The 27975-nt window shown below is 41.4% G+C and overlaps 1 protein-coding gene across 3 annotated transcripts; it reads right to left on the bottom strand.

The window, feature by feature from the left end:
* Positions 1–495: 495 nt before the first annotated feature.
* On the bottom strand, positions 496–27730 carry lactbl1b (lactamase, beta-like 1b). Of its 3 annotated transcripts, none has more exons than XM_085777744.1 (8): positions 27556–27730; positions 18671–18746; positions 15100–15271; positions 13212–13318; positions 10569–10726; positions 4297–4544; positions 3043–3148; positions 1331–2661 (listed from the first exon to the last, which is right to left on the bottom strand). In XM_085777744.1, exons 2-8 carry the CDS (start codon positions 18728–18730, stop codon positions 1683–1685), a joined length of 1830 nt encoding a protein of 609 aa, XP_085633870.1. In that variant the 5' UTR covers positions 18731–18746; positions 27556–27730; the 3' UTR covers positions 1331–1682. The 3 variants fall into 3 exon arrangements, with proteins under 3 accessions (XP_085633871.1, XP_085633870.1, XP_085633872.1); XM_085777746.1 differs by lacking the exon at positions 27556–27730 and adding an exon at positions 15484–15641 and having other exon boundaries at positions 18671–18749; XM_085777745.1 differs by lacking the exons at positions 18671–18746; positions 27556–27730 and adding an exon at positions 15484–16257 and having other exon boundaries at positions 496–2661.
* Between the last annotated feature and the right edge of the window lie 245 nt (positions 27731–27975).

Here is a 27975-nt window from a genome sequence, read left to right as displayed (position 1 = left end):
TAAGTGCTGTTTTGCGTTATAGAGTGAACCCAGTGAGACAATCAAATGTAATCTGATTGATACAAAAAGATGTCAAACTTGATTATTCATCGGGGGGAAAAAAGAGATGTGTTGCTGGGCAGTGAAAACAGGTTTTGTTTCTAGTGTTTTGTTGAAACTTGTTAAAAAAAAACAAAAAAAAAAACATAATGCTGTGCTGCGAGCTTTTCACTAATCTTGTTTTGCCTCTTGTTGAATATCCAGGCATCATGTACATGATGTGATTGATTGGTAAGCTGTTGTTCACTGTGATTGCAGATATGAAAAAGTGATTATGGCTCTTGTGCAATGCCTAATTTAAAAGCTATACAAATAAATGTCTAAAGATATCCACTTATGATATATATATATACATATATATATATATAATTTTACTTCTGTTAATATCTGGTTACTTCTGATGTTCTGTCACTCATTGTGCTGATTGCGTTGTGTGATTACTGCTTTTATAAGGCTTTGTAAACCTCATGTTACAGCTTACTTAAAATAACAACACTCAAAGGTAAAGAATCAACACGTGGTATAATTTGCATGTTGGTGGAGTTGTTCCAGTCTGGCTTTTACAATACTGACCCAAGAGATAATTTGTTTTTTGTTCCTCCCCACAATTTATCAGAACAAGATTATTTCTGTGGGCTGTGATAACATTTGATTGTATTGTTGAATGTCAGTGTCAGTATTTCACCCAAAGAGGGATAAAGCAAATTTATTTTCTTGGCATCCATTCACATGCCCCTCGATTCCACTTGCCGCAACTGATGCTTCAAAAGTGAGCAACATTTTCAATTTCTGTTCCATTCCCATCACATCCCCAGAAGATCAACCTATTATAAAAAAGGTAAAACATCAGCCTTTACCCTCAGGAGGGTTATTTCTGTACACTTGAGTCTGTCAATATCCTGTAGCAGTCGGAGGCAGTGTATTACTCATATTGGTGTTCGAGGGCTGGTATGAATTGGAGTCCATTTTCAGGGATTACACAGGAAAGTGTCACACGGGCAACCAAAAGCCTCTCTGTCCTTAATCGCCGCTTATTGGTGAGCCAAAAAAATGTTTTGCATTTTATTCACATGTAAGTGCATCATTGTTGGTATTGAATCATGGATACATCCTTCTTACTGTATATTAAAAGTGATTCATATTCACATTTGGCCATGGACATGTTCTGAGTTCACCTGCCACAATAATAACACAAAGATATTAAATATTTTCTTCACTGATGAAAGGATACATATGCATGAGGTGATGATTTCATGGAACTGCAATCTTGGCCCAAGAAATGTATGCAAGTGTTTGTCGTGAGCCATTGTTCAGCTGTTCGCACTGAAAAACTCAAGGACAGAGCAGACCAAGACAACACAACAACTGTTTTGATGAAGGCAGGAGAAACACAAGCACCATAATGTGAACGTTAAGTCAGGAGGCATAACGAAGGACGAGTGCGAGGAGGACGCTCATATACATCTTACAGAAGAGAAATTAATTCGCTTTCTGTGTCAAGCATCAAGCATCTGTGCTCTTTATAAATCTGTTGCTCCAACTTTTCCATGTGGCCTTTCAATATTCACAGCCTCCCTTATTTACAGTCATTCACACATCCCAAGGGCATACCATTTGTCTTTAGACCGCAGCATCGCAGCTGTTCAGCTTGAGAAGGTTGGCCTGCGGGCTATTCTCACCACGTTGTACGTATTCAGTCCTGGAGCATCAAAGCCAGGGGACAAACCGCGCTTGTCAAATATGTAGAAGTTAAATAATTGGCCATCTTGGGCCTCCAGGGACACAGACGCTGTGCCGACCTGCAAAACACATGGGTACTCTTTTTCAAACACCACTCTGAACACCCGGTCCACCAGGTAGTTGAGCTTTATTGTCCTGTACTTCTCTGGGATCAGCTCCTCAATCTGAGGCCCAAACTGCTGCATGACCAGAACTCCATCTGAACCAGCTTTGATTTCATAGAAGGTGATGTTGCCGTAAGTGAAGAAACCGATGTAAGGTTCTGGGTTTGGGGGAGGAGAGAGGATCTTCTTGGCCTCCCTGAAGGCTTTCTCTATAGCTGGGATAATGTAGTTGTAGGCCTTGGTGACCACATCCTGGTTCTGAGACCTGCTGCCAGCCATGAGCACCACCAGGCCCAGCTTCAGTCTGGGTACCAGAGAGAACGTGGCCGAGTACCCGTCCAGATCGCCGTCTTTCCTCACCATCTCGTAGCCCAGCAGCTCGTTTACCTCCCACGGCGTCCCGGTACGGTTGGCAAAGTAGTCCTTATCGCACCTGAAGAGCGGAGTCAGCATGATCTTCAGTGAGTCCGGCTCCAGCAGCTTCCGGTGATAAGCGCCCAGCAGCATCATAGCGAGCTTGGCCAGATCTGCCGCCGTGGAGAACATCTGGCCTGAAGGCCGGTACCAACCCAGGTCATAGAGCGGGGCTGCCTTCCCGTTGGAGTACACCCCCACAGCCATTTGACTCTGCAGCCCCGGGGTGATGTCGAAGCCGGTGTCCTCCATCCCCAGCCGGTCCAGTATGTTGTCTGTGATCCAACGCTGGTAGTCGACGCCAGCCACCCGCTCGGCCAACACATGAGCGAGCAGGGAGAAGGCCAGGTTGCTGTAGTGACATCTGGAGGGAAGGAAGTCACGGAAAGCTAGTTAAGTATTTTCCAAACTGAATGAAGTTACAGCGAGCAGACGCTTTGAACTATTTAATCATATTTCTGTCATGAGGGCAAGATATAATAATTTAGCATTCAATTAAAAGACACCTCAAATCCTGTCAGCTTGTCACATTATTTAGAGACAATATTTGAAATAAACGTGTGAATTTATGATATTTAATATTTTTAACAGTGCAACACTAAAAAAAAACGTTAAAATGACAGTTATGAAGAAAGGAATGCATGCGCTTTCACACAATTGCCTATTCTGATTTGCACAGGATGATTGTGTACTGACATATTGACGAAATGATTCAAAAAAATCAACACAGCCAAACAAATCATACTTGGTGCCTGGGTCTGCAACAAGGACGTCATCTTGTAGCAGATTGATTGCAGATTGTGTTTTTCCTTTCCAAAGCAGATTTGTGGCCCTCAGTCTCCTGGGCAGGCCTGGAACCATCCCCAGGAAAACAATGTTAAATGGACAAAACACAATGAAAAATCAGCAAATAAAAACATGGACCACCCACAGCTCAATTGTGTTTGTGTGCAGCAGACATTTCCCTGTCTTCTCCACCCTCTTCACTTTTCGTCGCAGTCTGATGGGTATTTTTGTTGAACTTGTCACCATTCATCTCAAAACGCAGTCACTATGTTTGGCGTTGATGCTGATTTATGGTTCTTCTTGTCATGGCCCGTAAAGTTTGATGTGTTCTTTTGTTGTCTTGTGCTTCTTGCGTGTCTTTTATTTTGTTTCCCTGTGTGTATTCTCCATTTCCTGTCTAGTTCGCCTCTCGCTTGATTGTTAATTATCATCATCTGTGTCTCGTACCTCCTCTTGTGGTTACACACCCCGCTCTCCTTCTGTGTCTTTGTTAGTTTGTCTGCGTCTTTGACTGTCGTTCCGGCGTTATTCCTTGAGTTATTCCCTAATACTGTAAACACCGTCTATTGGATCCATTGCCTCCGTTCTGCTCTGTGGGTCCAAGTCTGTCCAACTCTGACACTTCTCGTCTCTGGCTTCTCGTCTCTTTTCTTTTCTCTTCTCTCTTCTCTAATTTTGTCTTTAAATTCATTAAGCAGTGTGACTGTACATTTAAAAACCCCTTCTGATAAACATAAGCCTGTTTATGAATGACCATATCCACTCTTTAGTTGTCTGGATACGTGGATGTTGGGAATCTAAACAGCTCTGCCACTATCACAGACAATAAAGTCTGTCTGTCTATCTTCCATGAGAAATTTCATGTTAAATGTTTAAAAATGCTCGGTGAGTTTTTTCATCTTTAACAACACACACTCTTTGCAAGTTGTGTGATTATTCTTGCAAATGTATGACTTGATGTCGTGAGTTTTTACTCATAGATTAGCAACTTTAAATTTGAAAATACAAAATTATAGACAATTTTTTAACCCACCATGGCTCTACGATGCTTTTGTAGAAACTGTAGTTTTCAAGAGATTTATCATTATATATGTCAAAGTAATGCAAATCATATTTGAGAAGATTTTGATGATTACGGGAACCAGAATTACTTCAGTCATTACCACAGTTCACATAGTTCTCAGGTTTAATTTTTCATTATAATTCCACATACCGGAGAGCTGGCTCGCCATCCTGCGCAGGGTGACTGAAGAGGAGCGGATCTGAACCTCCCCGCTGTCCAGAAATATCAGACCATCTGTCACATACTTCAGCTCCGAGTCTCGCGTCTTCCCTAGAGGATTTTTGATGGTGAAGTTCTCCACATATTTCTCCAGAGGGTCATCCAAGGAGGTGATCTTCCCGTCCTCCCATAGTCTGTACAGCATCAGGGTGGGGAAGATTTTGGAAAGGCTGGCAATTCTGAAAGACAGGTAACAGAGCAAAGTCTGAAATGTAATAAAAGGAAACAACAAATTGTGCAATAGCTGCTTTATTGGTTAGAGAAACTTTTTTAAGGATGAACTTGTTGTAAATAGACCTAACAACAACAATAGTGTTCAACAAGAAACTGAAACTCCAACAGTCAGTTTAAAAACATATACCTAAGGCAACAGATTTGTTATTGAACCATTTCCAGTTTTTTATGTGAAGACTTTTTCATGTGTTAAGTTTGTGAACTGACATCAGTTTGTATACTATGTCTCTGTACACGCTGACAGTTCCTTCTCTTTAAAACCCTACCCTGTTTCCAGACATCTAGAAATGCCTACGCTGCCACAAACACTTGCAAAACCAGACAGGGATTTAGATAAAAAGCTTTTAGATAACAGAAAGACAGATTTTCCAAAATAATGCACATGAGTGCGTGGAGTCTGACAGCAAAACAAACTGTTAATTCAATTTTAAAACTGTCTCTGGAAAATCAATTGCTGAAAAAAATGCAGCTGAAGAAACAAACAAACAAACACCCCAGCATTTAGAAACCTATTCCACTTCTCAGAGATTCGTTACTTAACCTTGACAGTGAGCAGTGCTTTGTGTTCAATGATTGGTGCTCATGTTTCTTAAGTGCCTGAACGTTGTATTGTGTGTTTGTCTACCTGGGCTGAAATGGGAAAAAAAGACTGAAGCATTAATAATGATACTGCATCATCTCAAAAATCAAAATCATTAAAGTCCCATATTATTTAATTAACATTTTGTTTAGGATTATAAAACTAAAGTTAGTGTTGTACCATGAGATTGCTGTTGAGGTTAAGTAAATCTGCTAAACATCTGGATTTTTCCAGTCATTTCTGGGCTCAGAGCACTGCTGCCATAATTCCTTGTCACAATGAAAGCTCATAGATGTAACATAAACTGTGACCAACTGCACAGAAAAAAACTGACAGCTGTAGCAAAAACAATTTTTATTATGAAAAATTACTAAAATGGTGCTCGCGTCCTTTCAGAAGGAGCTGTGAATGCCTCACAGCACCAGGATGTCAATAAATCTGTATGGATCCACCTTTAAATGTCACCTCTTCAGAATAAGACGTGTGCTAAAGACACAGCTGTTATGGCTGCTTAGAGATACCTACTGCATGTTGCATAATGCTGTGGATGTGTGTTCTACAATACGGTCTTTATTCTACGTATGGTTGTTATTTCTGTTCAAAGTTAGGACTAAGGACAATTTAGCAGGAACAGAAACTGATTTTCAACTTCTGTGGGACTGCTCCTTTACTAACCCAGTCATCAAGCGTTGGGAGCATTCCTCCAATCTTACACATAAACATCACAGGCTGAGATGTAGTGCTGGGTCCATGAACATGGCTGCATAATGTCTTTCACACACACGTAGCAGAAGACCAGAGATGGTGTATTTCAGATGCGACCACTCATTTTTGGTTTGAGTGATGCCTGGTTAAAGTTGTAAAAACACTTAAGAGTGCCATCAACAAACATGCCCATTCACTCTGAATTCTCCAGACATTGACTTGCTCAAACTCACACATCAGCTCAATCACAGATGAGCTGGTAGGCTGAAGTCTATTTAATAATTTAGATATTCGCATCCTCACATAAAGATCCTCTGGGTAATGTGTGGATAAGTTTGCGGTTGCAGTGGCTGTGTGAAAACAGTTTTGGACCATCATCAGGATTTTTCTTGAGTGGGCTCTTGGAGACTTCACATGTTCAATAGGTGAATCTAAAGGAGTTGGGGATGTTGACATTGATCAGAGAGAACCCAGCTAAAGATGCTACCATGATGCGTTAATGCAACTGCAGGATCTAAAAAATTGATCAAACTTTAGTTTAATTACATTCCCACTACAATTGCAATGGGTTAAGGTTAGCATGCTGCCACTAAGCTAAGATGGTTACCATGGTAACGGTATCGAGCGAATATAACATGCTGATATTAGCTCATTTTATTGTATGGATCCCAGACCCCTGTCCCTGAACCCACCCCTGACCTTTGCTAGACCACTACCCTGAATTTCAGCAGGAGCATTGTGCAGCTTCATCTAAGTCAGGAGCTCCTGGGCGGATGTGCAAGTTCTGAATGATATTTATATCCAGAGCTCAAGGACCCATTACACTGACTCAGGATGATAACAATGCTCATCACATAATGAAAACACATTGCTTCCTCTGCAGCACCGGCAGCAGTGGCGTAGCTGGGCTGTATTCCACATGGGTTTTGAGGTCAAAGGGGCCCACGCGGGCCACATTGCCATTCATTCATCAAGAATGAACAGTGACTGCGTTTACATGCACTTCAGTACCCCGATTTCAATCGGGTTTTTTAAGTACCCCGATTATTGATCAAATTCGGGGTATGGTGTTTACATGAAGTTAGAGAAACCCGGTTATTCAGTATCCCTGTATACATGATAAATACAGTATCCCGGTTTCTGATTACTGCGTCTTACGTGCGTGTGTGTTTCATTCATGTTTATTATTTACAACAGGAAGCGCAATGTCGGGGTACTTAAAAAACCCGATTGAAATCGGGGTACTGAAGTGCATGTAAACGCAGTCCATGACAGTGATTAGAATTGCAATAGGTCTATTTGAATACTTTTGGTGTCATAGTAAAGGGGGAAAAAAAATGAAATTGCTGAGATGTGTAAATTTCAGTATGTGTTACTGGTGAAGAGTAAATGAAGATGGCACACAGAAAAAAGAAATAAAATTGGGGCGGTGTGTGGCACAGTGGTTAAGGCGGCCGCCCCATGTAGAGGCTACATTCCTCAACGCAGGCGCCCTTGGTTCGAATCCCACGTCGGGCAGACATTTCCTGCATGTCATTCCCCCTCTCTCTGCCTCCCCCTTTCCTGTCTATCTCACTGTGCTATCAAATTAGGCAAAAACTCCAAAAAAATTGACTTAAAAAAAAAAAATTAAAATATTCGCACCCCCCCCCCAAAAAAAATCACATTTTAGATGAGTGTCCTTAAGAATGATGCTGCTAAAGCTCAAAACCTCTATCAAATGATGTATGAACATTATCTCTGCAGTGGTTGATTCTGATAAAGTGTGCTGTTACTGTTGTAACAAATGTGAGCTGGAAAGACTGAAATGTTGTTGTTGCTACAACTTAAAAAAAAAAAGTAAAAAAAAAAAAAAAAGGTTCCGCCGCTCCTAAAGCCCGTCCGGACTGATTTAGATGTAACACCGGTCAAAGTTCAAACTGGAAATATTGTGGATTTACCACAGTCTATGGGATTTACCCATAAAACAAACTTTTCACTGCAAGACAGCAAAAGTAAGAGGAAATTTACAACTATAGATACTTATCAGTAGGTGACGTCACGGTGCGTTCCACCTGGCCGCCGCCATGCTGGGTACCGAACACTGAGTTAACCTCTATTCAGCTCAGTGCAGCCACATCCTCTCTGACTAGAAGACTGCTGCCTGATGTAGTTTGGATATGGATATTTCTCATTTTGATGGCCTTGCCTTGAAAGCACACACCTCCAGCACCTTTCTGCTGAGACGATCTTTGACAGCGCGGTGCGCCGCTCTCTCTCCTGTTAAAACTTAATCTAGCTCACCCAGCGGACCTCTCTCTCTCTCTCCTCGTCTCTCTCTCTCTCTCTCTCGCTCACTGTCTCTCTCCTGTTACTTATATGTGTTTAACCAAATACACGAAAAGCCAAATCAAATCAAAAATGCGTAGCCCACTTCTTTTTTCTTTTTTAACTCACAGACATTTTCATAAAGTAATAAAATATCTGGACATTTTGCCACCGTTAACATTGAGACAAAAGGCTGCAGGAATGGAAGAAGAATTCGGCAAATCATCTTATCACGCAAAAAGTCACAACAAACAGGTTTTGCACAATGGTTTGCACAAATAAGTCTTAATATGCGCAACACCTTCTCATCACAATCCACGCCATCTACACAGCTACGTTATCAGCTCAGCTGTTATTAAAACCCAACTCATCAGGACGTGATGACCACCACTCACATTAAACAAACCGTTAACTATTAATCCACACTCAAACCGAGGCAGCAATAGTTTTAACTGTACTCAACAAGCTGTTATTACAAGGTTTACAACAGATATGACAGACAACCTGGGCCGTGTGTGTGTGTGTGTGTGTGTGTGCGCGCGTGTGCGTGTATAAGAAAGGGAGGGAGGGAGGGAGAGAGAGAAAGTAGGTAAAAGCTGTTAGCTGTTAGCTACCGTAGCTCAGGCGTCGGTCTCCCGTCAGGTAAAAGCTGCTGTTAATTCCTCAGATGAAGCTCATGTTGAGCCTCTCCGGTACAGTTATCCATCACTGCTGTTGAATTAGCCGCTAAACTGCTGGACGCTAAAACCGAGGGGGCGTCTGTGTGTTTACAATTCACGAAAGCAACGTGAACCTACGTGCTGCTCACACTCAGTAGAGTGAGGCAGCCTCCCTTGGCGTACATGTCTCCCAAGCTGTTTAATGACGGTAAAAATGAAACAAAGTAAATATCCTGCATAGTTTCTCTTTTCTGTGCTGCGCTGATCAGAGCGGCGTCCCTAGCAACGGTGTATTTTACTTAGCAACGATCTGTTAAACAGGAATAACAGACTGTTAAATGCAAAATCAAGATGTAAATAAATATCAGAAATATCAATAAATTATCGGAATACGACATTCAATAGAGCCATGTAATAAAAAAAGGTTTATCCACTATTTTTGTGAGATTTGATGTCACAGCCCATAGACTGCCTTTGGAAGTCGGTACCCAAGATGGCGCTGTGACCGGCTGCGAACGCTGTGTGACGTCACGTGATATCTATCAATACGCGACTACTGAAACCATGGAAACGTAAACATAAAATTCCACCGGAAGAGCGAAACCGGCAAAACAGGCTTACGTTTTTGACGTTTGGAAAAAGGTGGATACAGCCAGAAATGTGGCGACTGGGTCCACACAGAGGTGCTTCATGAAGTTTGATGTCTAGTTGTTTGTTTGAGTAGTGTTTGGGCTGTGTTTGGGTCATAAAAACATGGCTTTTACACGGTGTAGACCAGCTTCTGCTGTTTAATTTGATGTAGGTAATAGATGCATGGATCAGCTCAAATTGGGAGGGGCCGCGCCCGCTCGTATCCCCCCTTAATATACAACATAATGCAGTGACCCAGTCGGACGTTACACTCTGTGCTACCTGCCGCTGCGAGGGAAGGCAGCCGCAGTCAACCGCGTCCCGAACGCAGAATTTTTTTCCCCAGTATGGCCATTTTAGTGTTGTTTGCGCTTCAAATTCGCGCAAAAAATTACGTTGAGTGACAGGTTCACAGAGACTTTACCGGCCGTTAATTGGTTGCTTCGAGTTCAGTGGGCAGGTTTCTCAGCCGGCTAAACGCTGCACCTCTCCAAATATGGCAAGTAGACTCCACCTAAAATCCAAGATGGCGCCGTTCAAACCCCCATAGTAGAGGCACAAAACAGACTCCCCCAAACCAATGGGTGACGTCACGGTGCTACGTCCATTCTTTTTACAGTCTATGGTTTAGGTATGAAGAAGGGAGTGGTTAAGGTTAGGGTAAGATGCAGGTAGGCTAGCCTTGCAGTGGTCAGCCAATCAGAGGTGGAGTAAGGCGGGTCTTGGCGTGGCCATGCTGGGAAAAAAAAATATCGCCCCGAACCTCCCTATGACCAGCCCGCCCCTGATTTAAACCAAAAAAATTAAAAAATTAAAATCCTCGGCAGTGCGGTGGTGCCGCAGGATTTCCCCACAAGAGGGCCCATGGGTTTACAAAACCCACCCTACGTCATCTACGCCAGAGACACTGTGGTTGAGCAGAGCATGAAAAGATAAGGAAACCAAACCCTGAAAAGACGGCATCAGATGTTTGATGAGTGATCATCAGCTCTTGTTGTACACACGGAGGTCCAGGGTGGCTGTGATTAGTCACCATAATCTAAATATAGCATAGCATCACCTTACAGTCCTGTGATCTATCTACTCACCTGTAGATAGTGTACTCATTGGGAGGTCCTGAGAGAGGGTCACTGGCATTCCTCTTTCCAAAGTTACCCGTCCACAAAACAGTGTCGTTCAAAATCACAATGGCCGAGAGAGCAGGAAGGCCGATGGGGTTGACGTTCTGACGTAGCAAAAGATCCACCTAGAGGAGACATGGTACAGATGTGAGGATACAGATAAATCAGGCATCAAGCTAATCCAAAGAACCAACACACAGCAGCATGCCACCTGTTGATGCTGGATATTTGAATTTCATCGACTGATAATTAATGTATGTGTTACATATTAAAATGACAGTGATAAATAATAGATGTTCAACATGAACAAGAAGCATTTTGGTGCAATTCCATTAGAAAACAAATAGGCTTATTATTTACACCAGGTGATATCAGTCAAACCAAAGTTGAGTGGCTTTGACCAAGGAGATGAGATGTAACAAAACAGACGTAGCTAAAAAAAATAAAATAAAGCTTTATCATTGAAAACAACACTATGCAAAGAATAATCCAAAAGCATCAGCTCATTTTTTTCCAAAATGGCACTTATCCACTTTTGCAAATGAACTCTTCTATTATTAACCTCCTCAGCATGACCACAAGGATTACTAATACAATACAACCATCACCTAATTGTACTAATTAATGATTATCTCCTTGAAGAAACCACAGGAGGCAGCTGAATGCCCCTCATTTGGTCTGCGAATGGGTTATTATTAAACCACTAATGTGACCATCCACTAGATCTATGAAAGAGATATTCTATGTTTCACACCACAACATTTGTCCGACAAATATTAGTTTCACGGAAAAACACGATTTCATAAAATATAATATATTGTTAAAACCAGTGCTTTAGTTCCCAATCTTTTCCACTTCAGACCCCTTAGCAAACCGTTGTGTCTAATTGGGGCTTCTTATTGTGTTTCAGACGTTAGAGACTTGTTAGCAACTCCAGCAGAGAGATATCTCCCTTCTAAATTCCTCAGCTAGTTTAACTTTTTTTTATTTTTTATCTGAGGCCCAAAGAAGTAAAAATATGCAACGTTGAGCAAAAAAGGGGAAGTTGAAAGAATAGATGAATTCATAAGTACACATTTGAGGCAGAACTTTGTTTTCTTTCTCCCTAGCCCATTAATTACTGTGTCCCGCAATCCTCAGATTATTCTCGTAACCCTTTGTACTGTTCTGTAAGGGAACTGTCGCCGGTCCAAACTGTAAACACACTGACCAGCTACTACAGTGAAATGCTGCTTGGATGTATCAGTATTAGGAATTCAATAATGTCATAGCCTAAATAACAATACTCAACTCACAGGAGCACTATTACTGCAGAGCAAGTGCTTCTAATGTTTAAGTTACAGTGAACTGAAAATAGTAGTTTGGAATATTTTTGTGGGGTTGTTTGAGGTAATCAGTCTGTTTCCTACAGCACATTTACCTCAGCAGATAGTAGTCAGGAGGCAGCAAGGAGCCTGGAAGCATGAGTGATGCACTACTGTGGATGGGACCAGCAAGAAATAAGTTTTGAAACACTATTTTTCCTCTCTAAACAGAACTTTCCTTTGAAATAGTACTTTCTTAACCACTGAACTACTGTACACCACACCTATGCATTACTACACATTTTAGTGGTTTGTAGAAGACACAGAAAATAAAAGAAAATGAAACACTGTACACTGAAGGAGAACGTCTTTTGCAAATTCAGAATGAATGAGCTGAAATAGAAAGACGCAGAGCCCACACAGTGCATTGTAGGCTATGCTTGGAGGACACTGCTTTGTTTGAGCAGCACGGAAAAGCACAAACACGCGCCAGCCTCAAAAAAATACATCTCTTTTATGATTCATTCAGCAGATCTGGCGTAATACAAGCGCAATGCTGGGAAGAAGATATAGCACTGAAGAATAAAGTGTACACTTCGACATACATTAGGCTGTTTGAGTAGACTTTAAAGAGATTACAGCATTCTTCCTGCTGCCTCACTCCACAGCAGCAAGTCACTCACATCTCTCTGCTTCTCCTAACCGAGTGAAGGATCTGATCTGAATACCTCGTCCACAATTGTAGAACAAAGTGAGGTAACTGTAACTCAAAAGCATGTGGTTCTGTAGAAAATATTCTTCATTGAAATTGACTGATCAAAGATTGAATTAAATCTTCAGTTGATCAGCAAACAGCTTTTAACTGAAATGAATATCAAAAGGTTCACTTCATATGTTTTCTTTCATTATCAGTTGGGTTATAAAATTGTGTGGTTGACGCAAAGATGAAAGAAGTTCTTCTCTGCGCAGGCAAACTGGAATTTAACTGGCAAACCCACTGCTCAACTTCATTACATGTCGTCAGCACTAATGAGCACCCACACCTCAACAGCCAGGGTGCTGAAGTGTTGATGAGTTGTTAGTCCATCAGCTGGGAACACTGTTGCGCCCTGCGTACTTAAACCCAACCTTTCACTCGGTCGGACACTCAGTATTTCATCCACTATATCTTTAATCTCCTTCTGTCAACTGCAGCAGCATTTGGTGTGAAGGATTACGACGGCCTGGCCTGTAAATTTCCTCAGACTTCAGAGTGAGTGCATGATGGAAATGCGACCGCAGATTTGCATGATGGATGACTCCTCACCTTTTCCAGCGCCTCCTTCAGACTGGGAATAGGATGCTCCAGTGGGAGGGGCTCAGGGAAGCGGGGACAAGTCATCTCCAATTTGGCGTTGCGACCCATCGCGTCATCTGGCCGCCAAGAAAATGAAAATGAGAAGAGGAAGGAAGGAAAAGAAAGAGAAAGTGGGAAAAGTAAAAGGGGAGTGAGCTTTTGTAAGTCGGTCCCACTTGATGTTTGTTAGAATATTGATGGCACAAAAGCTGGTATAATGCAGTAATCAGTCTGGCTTATGGCTTCATTAACGCTCGGCGTCTCCTCATGAACCCTGCTGATCTTATGCGATACAATTTGGCAAGATGTGCGATGTACAAATCACTGATCAAAAGGGATGCAGCCCGATCCCACTGTGAACTGTGGATGAACAGTACGTCTCACAGGAGCTTCCGGCCACACTTGCATTTTCATTACAAAGGATTACTATAAATGAAAATTTATTTTTTTGGGATACAAAGAGATGCATTAGTGCATAAAAAATATGAATCAGAGCTGCCAGCAGGGAGCTGCGCTTTCCTATTAATGCTAATCCTGATTTCTCTTTAACTCATACAAAATCATACAGAGAGGGGTCACAAAAGTAGGCATCACTTAAGCAAGTATATAGTATTTTCTTGGTGAGATGTCAGTTAGGAGCCAGATGAGATGTTATCATTTACTGTCGACATGTTTCTCAGAAAATCGACCTGAGAGCATGGCAAAGGAGTCTTTTAAAAACATCAGTACAAAGGTTTGGATTAAATCCCAAAAAACATTGACAAGGTCCAAAACACAAGCAGGATCAAACAGGCGGGCAGGGGACTGGGTGCTGGAAAGATAAGGCACATGGCACAAAGACAGTCTGGCACAGAGTAAGTGGAAACAGACCTGCATATAGACGAGGGAGTTAGTGAGGAAATGGGGAACGGGTGAGCAGGTGAGTGAGGAGGAGGGTGTGAAATTAATGGACTGAGGCTGAAAGCCTTGTCAGTTCAAACCAAACTTAAGATGTGAAGCTCCTTTTGTGCAGCTAGAGTTTGTCATTTGCACTGATTCTCCAAGAATAAATGCACCATAAATTAAAACCATTTTATTTTGTGTCAGTGTTGTAAGTTGGCAAATTTCCTTTTTTTATTTTTTAAATCCAACTTGTATTGACTTGAGTAAAGGAAAAATGATCAACTCATTGTTTAGCACCTATTGTTTTCCCAGTTTTAGCTGACACTGCCTTCTGAGAACTTAAACTTGTTATGATGCTGCTAATTATACAAACCCCAAGTAAACACAACAACTGGGGGCTAACAATTTACTTCACACACACAATAAGAAATGTGTTTTTTTATCTGTCAGTCACAAGATCTGTATCTCTTAACAAGGAAAAATGACTACAGGTAATCAGCACTGCAGCAGGAACTGATGATTAGATTAAAACAAAACAGAAAGTTGTTTGATACTTAAAAAAAACAAAACAATAATTAACAAATGCAAAACTAGAAACAACAACAAACTACTGCAGTTGGCAAAAGTTTGTATCATGCACCATCCATTTCAAAGGATTTATATTTTAAGTCTCATGAATGGTCAAATCTGACAGCAGTCACGTCACAATGAAATCGCAGGTCAGAATTAAGTTTAAATCTAAATTTAAATTAGTTTGTGAACAAACTTCAGCTGCGCTAAATCAAAAAAATGACTTGACATAATTTCTTTCTTTTTAAAAAAAAATCTACATGGCAGGATGTGGTTTGAAAATAAAATCCTAAACACCTTAGATGTCAAGAAAAGCTATGGTAACGGTTGCACAGGTTCAAGACAGTGTTTACAACGCGTAATCCACCATGGTGCATTACCCATCAGCACCTGTGCTGGGCCTTACCTGGCTGAACCTTTGGCAGCTGATACTGCCAGAAGAAGCATCCGGTCATCACCAGGGACAGAATGAGGAAGAAGACCAAACCCAGCTGGGTCCACTTCACCTTCATCTTGCCAACCTTTGTCAGTCCTTCAAATTTGACGGTAGCGGCGGGAGCGGCCACAGCAGGGGTTGGCTTAAAGTACACACAGACATGCAACAACACACAGCAGTTAGCTCCGAGCTGTTGGACTCAAACACCTCAGGGGGATTCCCATATTCACAGCATCTGAGCGGACATATTCTCCTCCATATCATCAGCTGAGCACAGTTAAAAGAGAAGACACCAGAAATCCCTGTCACCTTGCTCGCATACAAGTGATCCCTGTTGCACTTAACGGTACTCACCACCTGATGCTTCACAGGCCAGAGCGGGATGGATTACCAGTGACACAGAAATCCTCTTATCACTCAATCAACATCCGAGACATTTGCTCTGAGTTAGTTCTTCACTGTTAGTGATTCCTGTAACCCAAAGGCAGTGAATGGTGTCCTATGGAGTTTTCCTGAGAAGGAGAAAGGCACAGACATGGACTTCTAGCTCTGACTTCTCACCGACAGTGCCGTAATTCTGGGCCATTGCTGCTCCCGTCCCTCACAATTCAATTTCCTCTGCTGCAGCCACAGGCTGTTGACATCATAATCCCCAGATTTACTCCACCAAAGCGGCCGGGGGAAATCTTAATCCTTAATCCTAGTGAATCAATTCACTCCAGTCCGGCTTCGCCTTGTCGAGCCCACCACCGAGCCGCACGAGCTGACAAAGATGGTACCCACTCAGCCAAAACAAGTTGAGATGGGGTGATAGTGTGTTGCTTTTTTTAGCTGGAGCATGAGCTGAAAAGTACAATCACTTGGGTGCAGCGAGTTTGGATCAACTGGGCCAGGGGATGACAGACAATTTGGGATGTCGAGGGGAATTCAGATAATGGCTAAGGATAAGATGCACTCTGACTTGTTCACGCAATCCACTGCCAGCTGACACACAGACCGCTCTGCCTGACTCATGCTGGATTTGTCGGGCTACTACGAGATCTGAGAGTTTCAACTATCTGATATATTGACCAATCCATGGTTTTCTTTAGTGTAAACACATATTTCAAGATCTGTGAATAAGATACCCCATATAGTGAATAGTAAAATATCGATAGATTTTTTTGGACCTCTTTGTACATAGAGAGACTGTTAACCTTTCAAAAATAAACTGATCTTAATAAAGGAATTCATTTAATGTAATTTCTTATTTTTTCAATTTTGATAATTTGATGCCTAAAACCATAATCAGGTTCAGGTTTGATTAGATATGCTACCTCAGTAAAGAGTAGAGAATATGAAGTGGGCAATTAACATAAAAAAACACTCAGACATTCCTAGCTGGTTTGTCACCAGGTTTTCTGAAGAGGAGCCTCTCCATTGTTTAGCACCATAGTGTCCGAAGGCCAGTGGACAGTGTCACAGTCAGTTCTCAGGTCATTTATTATGATAAAAATGAAGATAAATATAGACGGAAAGTCTATGTCCTATATTATTATTATGAGAAAAAACAGAATATGTAAAGAAATATTTAAAGATATTCTAAATTCTTTCTTCCTTGAAAAACATCATCTCATCTGACTTTTATATTCAGGGGTAATACCTATGGTTACTAAGCCATGCTCATCTTATCTTCTTATATAACAGTGGCCTCTATGGTTGGATGATATGATGATATACCGTGATATGATGAGATCTGCTCATGCTAAAGTACTTATCCTTTTAATATCTACCAATGGCCATTGAAGAATAAGATATAAAGAAAACCAGTCTTGGCAATAAATAGGCTCTTTATCCGTCATTGGGTACATTCAGTGACTATTATTCCTTTACTCATCTTAATCACAAGACATAAATGGTTTGTGCAAAGCTGAGTGATGTATACTATTTTTATGACTGAAGGTACAGCAAGATGAAGTGATGTGGGAAAGATAAGTGTGAAAGTAAACTGCGGCTGATCCTGGTTACATAACCTGTAACAGCTGTAGAGTACAGCAGCAAGTCCTTTTTGCACAAACAAGGTCTTGTCTCAAAACCACTAGCCTAGCCTAGCCACTAGTCTCAAAAGCTGTCATGGCAGTTTAATGTAGCCTACACTAGAACCGCCAGCATTCCAGGTAGGCTACTCCTACCAAGAGGTCATTTTGACCTCTATTCATTCTAATGCAAAAAATGGTAAATGGACTGCATTTATAGCCATATACATTATATAGCCAGCCAGACACACAGCTCAAAACACTTTATAGTAATGCTTCACATTCATATACACACACATACTTTACAAAAAATAACAATAGTCATTGCTAGGCAACCAAGATAGACAACTCTTTATTTTTCTATTTTTCAAACAGTGTGTGTATAAAAATTAACAAAATTGTTACAAATTTCTGAATTCATGTCCATTTCTCATGAGAGCAAGGGACTGAAATAATTCAATGTTTATGAGCAATGTTCATTTTTTATCTGTTTGACAGCTTTCTAATATCTGAACTCGTAAGTCATGACTTCATGTCACCACTTAGGACTTTGTAGCGTTCCAGGCAAGTTACGAGTTCCAACCATAGGTTACAACTGGGAACTGGGAGTACATCAATCTAGTGCGAGTTCACAGGTGGGAAGTTACAAGTTTGACTGTACGTTCCAATGGGTAACCATAGGTACAGGCCGGAAAAACACGAGTTACAGGTTGCCTGGAACGCACCATTATAACAATGTAATATTCCATTGATAGTTCAACTGAATTGAATTTGTATTACAGTGTTACATCGCTAAAACAAAGGAATCCTATTGTGGCAAAATTCATATAATCAGGGTTTTTTCACATTCTATTTAGAAAAAAATGACCGAATATTCCAGTGACAGTCTTGTAATTATAGGGCCTGTTGTGGGATGAGGTCAAAATGGCTAACTAAAATAACTAACTATCTAACTAACTGACAAACTGAGTGACTATGGACATTCTTTAGCCCAGATTGGAATGATTGGAAAATCAATTTGATACATTTTTATATACACACACTATTCAAAAAATAAACCAACCAAAAGCTTTACACCTTGGTTGCCTAGCAATGTCTATTGTTGTTTTTTGTAAAGTGTGTGTGTGTGTACAGTATGTGAGGCAGGGTGTGTTTTGAGCTGTGTGTCTGGCTGGTTAAAATGGTAAATGCAGTCCATTTACCATTTTTGCATTAGAATGAATGGAGGTCAAAATGACCACTTGGCGGTTCTAGGTAAAATCACACTATTTTTCGTTCTCTTTTATACTAGAATCGTGAAAACGCATAAGATGATGTAGAACACACTTTTAGGAAAAGTCATCGACTGGGAGACATAGGGTTTTTATGCAAACAGAGTTACATGTATTTTAAGAAGCGAGAGAGGTCAAAATGACCTCACGGCGGTTCTAGTGTTTCGGTTGAATGCACTTTCTTCCTGTGTGCCTTTATCAACTGAGCAGAATAATTTTGTGCAGGAAGGAGTTTGGCACAGCTTGTTCCCTTACCTGTGCTTGAACCCCGTCCACTGAGGCCTCTCTCAGGACTTTACTCCCCGCCTTGCCCATGGCTCCTCCGCACCAACTGAAAAACAAAAAAGATATACAAAACAAGGTAGACAGGTTTATGGTCATACAAAGAGTCCACTGTGTACTGTGTAAAATGTATCTCTAAAATAGCCAGAGATTAATTAGAGCAAGAAGAGGCGAGAGCAGCCACAGCCAAGAACAGCCCTGTTCATGTCTTACTGCTCGAAAAGCTTGTATTGCATCAACATATGACTCACTGGTTACACGTAACCAAAAGCTCTAATGGAGTGCCAACTTTTGAAGGATTGGCCGCCATTCATAGATATTTCCAAGCTACTAAAAGCAGTAAGGATGTACAATCTCCCAGTCTGCATCATGCAGTGTGGGTCAGCGGTTGAAAGCTCCATATTGGAGTGATAGAAAGTGACAGTTGTGGAAAAAGAGACAAGGACCTGCTCACTTACAGTACCTGCACAGCTACTCACACACTAGTGCCCCTGGGAAAGAGGACAGGGACAAAAATACAGCTGCTGATCCCTCGCCAACTCTGAACATTTTGTCAGAGTTCTTATTTGACAAGACCAAGGAAACTGTTTGAATTACAGGTGGGTACGTTTACATGGACAGTTTCAAACGGTTTCAGAAAGGTTTGGTTTAAATCAATCTGTTTGAAGATTTCAGCTTGAGCGTATACATGGGTTAAAAAAGTAAACTGGTTGGGTGTTTACATGCGCCGACGAAACAAACGCTTCGAATGTGCCCGCAGCCGTGAGTGATTGCGTTACTATGGTTACAACAGTATTGATTATGGAAGTGCTACAGCTGTGCCGAAATACATCGTTTGTTGAGCGCAGTCTTTGCTGTTATACTATTTCTCTGTATTAAACAGCAGCGTGGCATGTTCCTCATTTTAGCAGGAAGAGAAGAGAGAGTCTCTCCACTTGTTGTCCGAAAATTCATGCAGAGAGAGGAGGAGGAGGAGGAGGAGGAGGAGGAGGAGGAAGCGGTGCGCCGCCGGTGTTGTGCCGAAAAGAGGCTACCTGCCGAAAAACGACTAACCGGGCAGGCAGTCTCTTTTCGGCACAACACCGGCGGCGCACCGCTTCATCCTGCTCCTGCTCCTCCTCCTCCTCCTCCTCCTCCTCCTCCTCCTCCTCTCTCTGCATGAATTTTCGGACAACAAGTGGAAACAGAACTTCCGTATGACCCGCCAGTCCGTTATGAAATTTCTTGCTCGACATTTTCCCATATTACACGGACATTTTCACGTGAGTGACAGCCAGGCAGGCACGGCTCGTACGTGCTCAAGCGTGCGTGCGTGCGTACGTACGCCAGGTCCCGAACGAACGCAGCCAGGGATCAACCCGTTTCAAGTGTTTACATGACAGACAGATCTCTTTAGAAAAGGTTTAAACCACCCCCTTCAATCTGGTTGGAATTTCAACCGGTTTGGGGTAATTGAAACGGTTTGAGGTGTTTACATGAAGTATTTTCAATCGGTTTGGTCTCCCAAACCTTTCTGAAACCGATTGAAACTGTCCATGTAAACGTACCCAGTGAACCACAACCCAGAGAATCCAGAGATACTGTATGCTTTTATATGTATGCAGGAATCAAGAGTACAGCTGGAGAGTTTTTGATTGGACATCTTGTGCTGTGATCAGTGCATGCCCAGCTCAGATTTGATAATATGTCGACATCAACATTTGCATGTTCTACCCCTGCGCCTCCAGGTTCTCCAGCTTTGCCCCACACTCAGAATACATGCACAACGAGTTTACTGGCAACTCTTAATCGTAGGCGTGAATGACCAGTGACACTGCCGACCTGTCCAGAGTGTACAGTGTTTTTTCAAGCAAATACTATTAATGGGCCATTTGAATTAATTTATCATCACAATGTTCAGTGCAGGGCTCTGTGTGCGTGAATTTCTGAGTTTCTGAATGCTTTGAGAGGTTGCAGATATACATCCCACAAATTTAGTCATGTAATATCTGCTCTGTTTCACCTTTTAAAACGTCTGCTTGGTGCACTGAGTGGCCAGCCAGCGTCATCTTTGCCCTCGTTACTAGTCTGTACGTCATCTTTGACCTCATTTTAGGGAAGCCTGACCTTATGAACAAAATACTGTCAGACCATTTCTAAAGGTTTGTATTTGCACAGAAGTAGGGTCACAGACAGTGGAGCGAGACATCATGAGTTGTAAAAATGGGGATGACAACACACTATCAGTCACATCACATTTACAAACAAAAGCATGAAAAACTGAATAAAAGTGCTGTTTGAAAAAAATGACAGCTAAAAGAGCTACAGAAAACTATGTTCACTAATCAGTGGCTGCAATAGGAAGATTCCTCAGTTAAGATCATTACATTTTATAAAGCATATTCAGTCAGATGTTTCAGGGTCAATATTTAACTTAATTCCATCTGATTCAGTCTCGTACTGATTATTCTTTGCAGACACCAGCATAAGACAAAGAGTTATCCCACACGGCTGTTCTCACAGTCTGCCTGATGTACAGACTAGGCACTGTATAGGAAGTTAGTTAGACCCTAACCCTTCACCTTATTGTGTTCAGTTACACAGTATTGAACCTAAACTGAATGAAATGAGTCACACACTTCTCAGTCATAACTTCTTTTCAAACTAAAGGGAGAAATGTTTTACAATATTTGTGCTCGCAATTTCGCTTGAATGATGAATGTTTCCTTTACCTATCTATTTAGATTAATTAAATTAATATACAATGGAATAATTCAATAATTCCTCATTGAAAAACCTTAAGCTGGAATGGTTGATAATAACCCACAGTTAAAGGGATATTCCGGCGTACATTTAACCCATGGTCCAACGCACGATAACACCGAGTTAGACCCCCCCTCGAGAGATGAAGTTTGCTAACCGTTAGCTTCTAATAGCTACCATAACAAACAGCGCAGTATACGGATCCACTATCCACCATCAAAAAGCCACTACAGCCACAAATAATGCTCAGAACAGCACCAAACGTCATCAACAGTACAAACAGGGTCCCAGCACATAATACGAGGCATCAAACATCTGTTAGCTTAGCCTGGTTTCTATTGAAACGAGACGAAAACAACTCACCCACTCTCCTCCAGTTATACGCTATGCAGCGACTTTCCGTGTCCAGCATCTGTCCAGGCAGCACTGACAACACACCGAGGCCGACTGGCAGCACAAACATCTGGTTTCAGCGGCCACCGACAGGTGACCACAGACTGACCACTTGATTCCCCCAGGTCCAGCATTTAGACTTCACCAGCTTTCTCCCTCTTTCACTTTTCTCCTCCATTTCCTTCAGCTTGTCTTCAGTAAACTCGGTCTCAAACTGATAGGGGCGCCCATCGAAATGAAACCAGTCGTTGTTGTTCTCAAACTGCATTTCTCAGCCGTGTTGTCCCTTCTGTGATGTCTGCTTGTTACAGCCATTGTTACAGGTCAGCTGACGTGGAGGCGACTACCGAGTGAAGTATTCCCGCAGCTCAAGGATGAATGCGTACGCGTATTACTCCATTTAAATGCAGCCAAAGTTCCTATGTATCTTGCCTATCAGTTTATAAAAGTTATTATCGAGTATTTTTTTTTAAAGTTTTTTTTTATTATGGAGTATTCACAGGGAAATGAACGGAGAGAAACGTAAACAAGCGCGAGATTAGACGCGAGTGCGACGTCACACGCGCGAGGACGCCGTTCGTTGCCCCCCGGAAGAGACTGTCTGTAATTTAGTTGAAGGAGACATCACGGACACGGTTGAGTTTATGGAGTTTGAGAACAACAACGACTGGTTTCATTTCGATGGGCGCCAATATCAGTTTGAGACTGAGTTTACTGAAGACGAGCTGAAGAAAATGGAGGAGAAAAGTGAAAGAGGGGCAGCTGCGGTGGAGGCTATGTGCTGGAAATGGGAGCTAAAAGTGACGGAGGGAGAAAGCTGGTGAAGTCTAAATGCTGGACCTGGGGGAATCAAGTGGTCAGTGTGGTGGTCACTGCCTGTCGGTAATACATCCATGGTCGGTGGCCGCTGAAACCAGATGTCTGTGCTGCCAGTCGGCCTCGGTGTGTTGTCGGTGCCTGGACTCTATGCTGGACACGGAAAGGGTGAGTTGTTTCCGTCTCTTTTCAATAGAAACCAGGCTAAGCTAACAGATGTTTGATGCCTCGTATTATGGGCTGGGAGTCTGGGACCCTGTTTGTACTGTTGATGACGTTTGGTGTTGTTCTGAGCATTATTTGTGGCTGTAAGTGGCTTTTTGATCGGTGGATAGTGGATCCATATACTGCGCTGTTTATTATGGTGCGGCCATTGCTAACGTTGCTACAACTAGAGAAGCTAGCGGTTAGCAGACTTCATCTCTCTGGACCACGGCTTAAATTTATGCCGGAATATCCCTTTAAACCCCAGTAATAGTGCAGAGCAAGTGGTGCTCTCCTATGTATGGAAATAATGTGATCAATTTATAAAAACTTTAAATAGCCTGTGATACTTCACACAGTACTGACATGGTCTAAATGATGCAATGCTTCAGATAAATCTGATTCGTATCCCACCATACATAATCATAACTCGAGTATTAGAGGGATGGGGTGCCAAGTAATTGTTGGCCTATTTCTGATCATAATCAAGCTCATGGTTATTTATCAACAAGTAAATGTATGAGTGTTTCAATCAGCCCTGTCATGAGTCAGCAGCTGTTGCTCCTTTTGTATGTAAAGCAGAGCAGGTCATTCCACAGAACAAGTCTCTCTCTATGTGACATGAATTAAAGAGATTGATTGATCACATTGTGTCCATAAATTTCCAGAGAACTAGAAACTCAGTAGGCTATTCCAGAAGAAAGGCGTGAAGTCAGTAGCATACAGGTGACGTGGCGAGATAGGGTAACCTGCCAAATGGGTGGGAAATAAATGCCAAGACAAAGACAAAACAATAATGGCCTGAAATAAACCACCACATCACACATATATGACTGCAATTCAAACCCTACAGCACCGAAATATAGAGACGGTCAGACTTCTGAAAGTTGAGAAATATTGGGCATATAAAACTATAGCCTAACAGCTCAGGCTAAGGGATCAATCCAGGTAGGCTACAAAACACAATCTGAGAGGACCAACCATCTGAAACAAAGCCAGCTTTAACTAACTCCTCAGTGACGTTGTTGAACAGCACAGGCCATCAAGTTAAAACACTGAAATCCTAAAACAGCCACAAGGAAAAGTGCTTTTGGTCAAGGTGTATTTTCTTTCCGTGCATCCCAGACCTGGAACCAAAAACCTAGCACCAGAGCGATAGATATAACAGCACTATACAACTCTTGCCTCTTTTACCAAAGCTCTTAAGGTATTACAAAATCAGACCATGTGATCATGAAGTCTAGATTTGTATGTTCGCCTGATTGGTTGATTGTATGGGGCACCAGTATGTGTTCTTTTTTTTTCTTTTTTCCTTCCTTTTCTGTATTGTGTATATGTAGTATCTCAATTTCATACAGTGGTGTGTGCATAATACATTTATGTATACAAACTTTGTGCAATATTGGACACACATCTGCATGTGCAATCGTGTGCTATGGGATAGTGCAATTTAAGTCAATCGTGCACTTTATTGGGGCATCGTGCAATCAAATTAAATTCAATCTTGCACTTGTGCACTCGTCACTTTAGCACTTTCATTTGCGTCATTCGCGCCGCTGGCACAAATTTGCGTCCATTTGCGTCTGTACATTGATTTTGTATGTAATCTTATTGTGCGAAAAATTCACCTCGCGCCCGGTGTGAACGCACTGTAATTGTCTAAATGTCAACACTTAATTTTCTATCAAATGTCCCATCATTCTGACAATTTTTGCCTCCTATGGTCGGAATGACGGTATTTTTAAGAAAATTTTAAACATCCTGCCTTTCCGACAATTCCTTTAATAGCATATTTTTTTCCCCAAAAAGATGTTGCACTGCTTGGACTTAGGTAATGATGAAAGGAGTTGGTTAAGTTTAGTAAAAAGACCTGGTAGAGGCTTGACAGGCAGGATAGTCTGTGCTCTGCTGCGTAATTACATACAACCACGTGGGTATTCCTCTATCAGCATGTCTTGAAGAAGGGTAGTCTAGGGCCGTTGACTCGCTGTTTTGGTAAGGAAACGGATCCAGGGCGAGAGAGACAGGCCTTTCCGTCAAAATAAAAGCGGGAGAGAAAGCAAGTGGGACAGATCTGTCCAGTCCCTGAGCAGCGCAGACAAGCCACGTGTAAACAATGTTACGTCACCTGGTTCAGCACCATGGACAGCTGCAGGAGGGGGTGGGGGGGGGGGGGGGGGGGGGGGCAGCGGGGTGTCGGAACAGCGGGGTGTCGGAATGGAGGTGTTTTGGAATGGAGAGCCACCCCCGGTTAATAGGCTAGCTGCTAGGCTATGATAATATAACCAATATTACAATTGTGACTATTCCATTTATTACTAGGCTACTGGCCTTCTGGCATACATGTATCTTCAATGTACTAAATGTGCATGGTTCAGCCTTCAGACAGTCAGTGATTTCAACCTGATCGTGATGTTTTGTCTTATTCTCTTTTTTTATTACTTTATTTTCATATTCGAAATAAACATTTCAATCAATCAATCAATCAATCAATCAATCAATTCTCTATTTCTTTTCTTATAGAACAAAAAGTGTTGCTCCAACAGCGCTTACGTCCAACCGTATGGCTACAATGGTCAGTCAGAACACACCTGAAACTGAGTCAAAATGAGTCACTAACAATCAGGGTCTCAAAAAGCAAACCAAGAGTAAAAAGGGGAGAGAAAAAAGAAAGGAGCAAAGAGGCAATGCTGCATTTCTGACCATAACTATTACCACATTAGAAAACACTACTGTGCTACCCCAAAATGTGCACAATTTCTGCCCCAATTTGTTCCTGTAATAATATAGGCTACTGACGCTGCTGGTATTAGAGCCAGGAGGTGGGAAGGTAGTCATGACGGTGCCGGTGTGCGTGTGATTCTGGATGAGGGGCCCAATTTAGAAAATTTAGTTCCCCTGTTCATATTTCCTAATGGCTTGCCTGATGAGGCTATACAGTCTTGGAACTAGAATAAATTAATTTGATGGACATTTAATCTCCTAAGAGGGGCAGTGACAGCTAAGGATTTTCTGCTTTTGTTCCAAAGCAGCAAATCAGTCAGTCATGAAGGTGTAGTCATTAAAATGTGAACGATGAAATAATGGGGTTACTTCCTTTTGTTAAGGACAACATTAGGTACTCTGATGATGAAATTCAGGCATCTGCAGCATGAAAATCCTCAACTTGGATCACAAAATATTTATTCTTTGGATGTAGGTTTTTATTTATTTTTTTGCTATTCAGAACAAAAAACAAGTAAAGGTTTCTATGCAGTCTGTGCTTACATTTAATCCTAATGCAAATAAAAATAGGTTTGTGTCCTGCATTTCTTGGCCTCCAACTAATTAAAATTCCATCAGATATTCAGCATCGAGCTAAAACCTGACCTGGCATTTTGGTAGTTATTCAGTGCCAGAGGTAATGAGTCAAAATGAATCTCTGCTCACAGAGCAGCCTCTAATGCTGACCAGGCTGCATCTTTCCCATAGCTTGTTGTTGGAGGTGATGGGCTTGATCTTAATACATAAAATAAATGCATAAAACTTGACATACAACAAACAAACAAAAAGGTTTAAAAAGAATGAATGCTCTGTCTGCAGCCATTTAGACACTGGTCTCCTTTGAGCTAGGTGCTAGCAACAACAATGCTAACATACTGTAGCACACACAATGTGAACAATGTTAACCTCATCTCATCTTAGCATGCAAGCAGTTGTTTATCATTACTAAACATACAGTAGAGGGTGATGAGATCAAAAAGTCAGCACGTATTTGGTTGTAAATTAAATAGACCTATTAAGATGCCTATAAGTCATTCTTTAATGTTTGCTTAATGAGTCCTCTTTGCTCTCTCTTGCTTTAACTGATCTAATATTTGTTGAAGGATCATTGAAATTGATCTGATTTCACCAGGTTAAAATCATGCTATCTCTCTGTCATATTCACAAAGCAACTTGTCATATTTTGACAACATGTTCTGCAGGCAATGAGGGGGTGTAATTCTGTTAAACTGGTGGTTGTGTAGTGTAACATTGATCAATGTCATAGAATGTTTATCTGAAGGTTTATAGAGGTGTTGTGCACAGCATAATTTGTGTATGTATAGTAAAACATATATTTATATTATCTTAAAAAGCATGTATGTATTCAGTATGTAATCAGAAGACATGATGAGTCTTAAAGCATTGACTGAGAAGAAATGAGCTTTAAAACAAGTCACCTGATTTGGACATCACCTCAAACAACCTCTCGTCAATAAATAACATCAAGATCATAAAATTATAGCATTAGCAATGACAGTCCATGTGATCCTCGCATTGATGTCGACAGCATATGGATAAAAGCATGTATCCTACTTTTAATTCTGCATAATTATATTTTGAGCAATCAAACTCTACTTTCTTGTGATATATATCTGCAAATCAATTGGTTGTGTTCATGAGCCTAGCTACGAACAATCTACTGTCATACATTGCATAATTGCTCCTGATTGATTTTGGTTTGAAAATGCAAACAGGTCTATTATGTTGACTCCTAAAGAACATTAATTATATTTAAAAGGTTTTCTGAAATGCAGAACGTCCTCAAATGGAAAGATGCGTCACATGTATAAAGCATGTAGAATCCAGACTGTGGAAAAACATGTTACATAAGCTGTAATCAAACACCTCTTTTCTAGGCCATGAAATGCTCTGCATGTATTAATTCCTTATACACTTACCTTCTGAATCTATTAACTGCTTTTCACTCCTCTTTATCAAAGTAAGACAAAAATATTCCGCTTCCCTGCATCAGGGTTTGGGAGCTTGAAACTGGATCCTGACAGATGTTAGTATCATGGTCATGGCTAAATCCTGCTTGTAGCAGACCCAGCATTCTGGATTAACCGGCACAACCAATGGCCACATCTGTCATGGCACAAAAATGGGTGCCCTTTCAGTGTGGGTGGTATGCGTATTTATTTATTTACTTTTTTTTTTGCATTTGCATGGCATGTGGTTTTTGGAGGACAAGTTCACCAACTGGTGCTATTCACTGGGCTGAAAACAGTTTTTACAGGCGGGGAGAGATTACACAGCCCATTAATGAGGTTATAGGTTTTATATACAGTATAGTACAGTCTTTTGTCCCAGCTGCCTCA

This window comes from Trachurus japonicus, chromosome 5 (assembly GCF_045865225.1).
Source record: "Trachurus japonicus isolate A0001 chromosome 5, Traja_1.0".
Taxonomy (NCBI): domain Eukaryota; kingdom Metazoa; phylum Chordata; class Actinopteri; order Carangiformes; family Carangidae; genus Trachurus; species Trachurus japonicus.
The sequence above is the reverse complement of the archived record's forward strand: the minus strand, read 5'-3'. Positions and strand labels throughout refer to the sequence as shown.